Source organism: Mesitornis unicolor, unplaced genomic scaffold (assembly GCF_000695765.1).
Source record: "Mesitornis unicolor isolate BGI_N332 unplaced genomic scaffold, ASM69576v1 scaffold4143, whole genome shotgun sequence".
NCBI classification, from domain to species: Eukaryota; Metazoa; Chordata; class Aves; order Mesitornithiformes; family Mesitornithidae; genus Mesitornis; species Mesitornis unicolor.
The window spans coordinates 38,273-41,872 of record NW_010175215.1 but is presented as its reverse complement, the minus strand read 5'-3'; the positions used below and the strand labels follow the sequence as shown (position 1 = coordinate 41,872).

The window sequence follows — 3,600 nt, the reverse complement described above, 5'->3', positions numbered from 1 at the left end:
CCCCCCAGAAACTCATTGAGAATCTGAAAGCAGTTAATAGAGATTTAAAACTATTGGTCTTTCAAAGTTTTTCATCTGACTTCTATAAGACATGGAGGTTTAGGAATATATAGTAACATATGGTATAGTACCTTCACCATGCATTTATCACATTGCAGTATTTACTAATAACTAGCAGTCAGTAGATATTTTCTAGATAATATAGTTTACTTCAGGTGAACATCTGTAAGCTGCCTCTTGCAAACACTTTGAGCAACTAAGACATACTGAGATATTCTTAGGGCCTTCTAGGAAGATAACCAAGTTTAAGCCCATTGCTGCAGCCTTGAAGGAGCACTTCCCAGATGCTGTGTGTATCACAGGGTGCAGAGGATGTAACATTCAAGGTGTTGCTATCATAACCAGTGTGCTTCCACACCAACCTCTTCCATGCTCTTGTCCCACTCACTCTATGACCCTCAACAGAAGTGTCCTACACCCCTGAACAAGAGGTGCCTCAGGAGATTTGCAAGCACTCAACCACTCATTCTACCGGAAACATCTGCTGGGATTAGTGCAAATCTCAATAAAAATGCACACACAATTCCTATGTGAATAAAAAAATTACTGGTTTTAGGAAACTCAAGAACTTCTGTAAGTATTCAGGAGCTCCATCTGCTGGCAGTGTTTGGTAGCTGTTTGCACTTACACTGAGTTCTGAAAAAAAACTTTAGTAATAATAGCTTAAACTCTGTTGTAAAGCTTACACATGTTTTTGAAATATTACCTCTTTACTTTTTAATTCAGGAGCTGCCTAAACATCTGGCTAGTTCTATGCTTGTTTCCAAAAACCTGTGCATCAAATCCTTCAAAACCCAATTTTTTACTGATACTGGCTGATGATCTTGGTATTGGAGATGTGGGTTGCTATGGCAATGATACAATAAGGTAAGAATGTATTCTATGAATTAAATTATCCCTTCCTGGTGAATTTCAGTGGAAAAAACATTGATGGCACTTAATATTAGAAAATTTATTATTATGGATTAGTTTACGTAGATATACTTTTCAAAGTATGTACAAAATAAATGTTCTACAGTAATTTCTGCTGGAGTAATAATTATACAGGCATGCTTGAGCAACTTTCTTGGACTTCTAATTTTCAGCATATACTGTCAGAACTCTGTAAATATGTCCATGCACTGTATTTGTTGGACATGTGCATAATTTTTAAGTTTTCACAACTCCAGGTTTGAAATATCAAGGATGGAGATTAGGATTTAATATCACTAACAACTCTAGTAGGCTTGTTATGAAATGACAGCTCAGTCTATATGATATATTTCTCCCTATTGCAGTTATCAGTCTATCATTGATTGATAGAATGATCGCATATATATCCTGTGTTTACTCTAACCTACTATAGTCTTGGAAGCTGTGTCATCCTGTATCTATTAATGGAATCTTCTTCACTAAACTGCATGAGCTTTTGATATGGGAGAGACCTGAAATACCTTTTTGTTTTTCCTTTTTTTAAATAAAAACACATGTATGCATGGAAAATTCATTTCTAAGGAGTGAAGGTATCACAAAAAATATGTAACACAGAGCTTTCCTAGCTGAGTTATGGATAAACAGAGAGATTTATAAATTTGATGGTGATGTCTGTGAGAAAACTAGGAGAAGCAGGATACCACAAACTTCTGTGTAATACATTTTCATTAGAGATGGGATTTTTCTCTGTAGGACCCCTAACATTGATGGCCTGGCAAAGGAAGGAGTGAGACTTACTCAGCACATTGCTGCAGCTGCTGTCTGTACTCCGAGCAGAGCAGCTTTCCTGACTGGCAGATACCCCATCAGATCAGGTTGGGGCACTCTCTAATGGTTCACTGCAGTTTGTCTAGCCATTATTGCTCTTTAAAATCCCTTTAAATAAACCATTTTAAAGACTAGTTAATCTAAGGATTCAGGGTCTTGGTGAGATGGGCAAAAATAAAGATGACTAGATTTAGTGATTGATTTCAATGGGAAAAATTACAACACAGAAATAGATGAAAATCCAAACAACACAAAGCACCCAGAGTAGAAACGGGAAGAAGACAATTATGTGAACAGTTTATGTTCAGTGGTATTAAGATTATATTAATTAAAGTGTAATATTTTGAATATCCTGACATATGTTTTCAGAGTGAAATGTGTCAGACTGTGGAATAGTTCACAACAAGAATGTTTTGAAACAGATTTACTTCAGCCATGTACATTCATGACAGAAAACTTCAGCCCACCACATGTGGCAGTAATAGTGCAGCTCCTCTGATGTGATTCTGACTTGCTATAGGAGAAATGTAATCATGAGCTGTACATTTCAGAAGTGTATACCCTTTTGTCTATACAAAAAATTTTTTTTCCTTTTTTTTTAAACATTATATTTTGATAGAACTTTATAAGAGGTAGCCTAATGTCCAAACATAGGCATCTTGGTGCCATTTGTAGACACCCCAGCATAGCTGAGGCATCTGCATTGGATGAGCAGGTAATGACATGGAACTTGGAGAACACATCATTCTGGGGCTCAACCAGATTATCCCAGGGCATACTAAATGGCTTGTAAAAAGGCACAAGGCTTAGGCACCTGAATCCCTTTCAATGAGAAAGAACAACCTGAGAAGGCTGAAAATCTGCCATGTGGCTTGTTTTATTTTAAAGACTGTTATTCCTCTCTAGGCATGGCATCTAGCACGCAACGGCAGGTTCTCTTTTGGAATGGCTGTTCTGGTGGGCTCCCACCAAATGAAACTACTTTTGCCAGAATACTGCACCAGCAAGGTTATTCTACAGCACTTGTAGGTATGAGACATAGCAACTTGCTGCCTTGTCATTGCTTGTTATTCAAATTAGGCTGCTTCTGTAAATATTTTTCTTTGCCCAAATGTCTAGGATCAGTTAAACTAGAGTTTCTTGTATACAAAACTTTCGAAATCAGCAGGTCTTCTAGAAGGTCATCCACAACAAGCCCCAATGCCAGTACAGCATAGCTGATAAATCCAAAATGAGGATGTATGGAAGGTGTACAAGGTACGTACAAGGTGTACACTGCAAACAGAAGTCAATGTAAAGGAAAGAATCTTGTTTGCCCAGTGCAGATTACTTTAGGAAGAACCAACAGAGAGATTAATTGATCTGTCAGAAAGAGAAAAATGTTGTCTGCCAGCTGATACCCAGACACCACAGTGGTCTTAGTTGTACCTGGTGGCTGGATTTTCTGTTATTTGTGCATCCTGCTAATTATCACAGTTAAGACTCTAAAAGTGCCTTCATTTTCTGCAAAGGCAATTCTGCAAAGAAGCTGAGAAAATCTCATTGACTTCAGAGGATTTTGTATCAGAATACATGTTCAAGAAAGAAAATCCTACTAACTCTTTGCTAATTTTGCCTGAAAAACAATTAAAGGTTGTGTCTTACAAGCACCTCAATGTAGTCAAAGGTGTCATGTGCTTTATTGTAATTACAGTGATTTTCCCACCTCTGCTTGGCACTGGCACACTGACATGTCATTTAGTTCCCAAATTGAATTGAGTCTCGGTGATGTACTGACTGCACACAAGCCTATGCAACAGG

The 3,600-nt window shown here is 37.6% G+C and overlaps 1 protein-coding gene across 1 annotated transcript in view; it reads left to right on the top strand.

Annotated features, from left to right (window-relative positions):
* Window positions 1-3,600, top strand: part of LOC104538185 (arylsulfatase D-like) — a 17,001-nt gene that overhangs the window by 78 nt on the left and 13,323 nt on the right. The window contains exons 2-4 of the mRNA XM_010181294.1: window positions 786-927; window positions 1,726-1,847; window positions 2,707-2,829. Coding sequence (XP_010179596.1) covers window positions 786-927; window positions 1,726-1,847; window positions 2,707-2,829 — 387 coding nt within the window. The remainder of the gene's footprint in view (window positions 1-785; window positions 928-1,725; window positions 1,848-2,706; window positions 2,830-3,600) is intronic.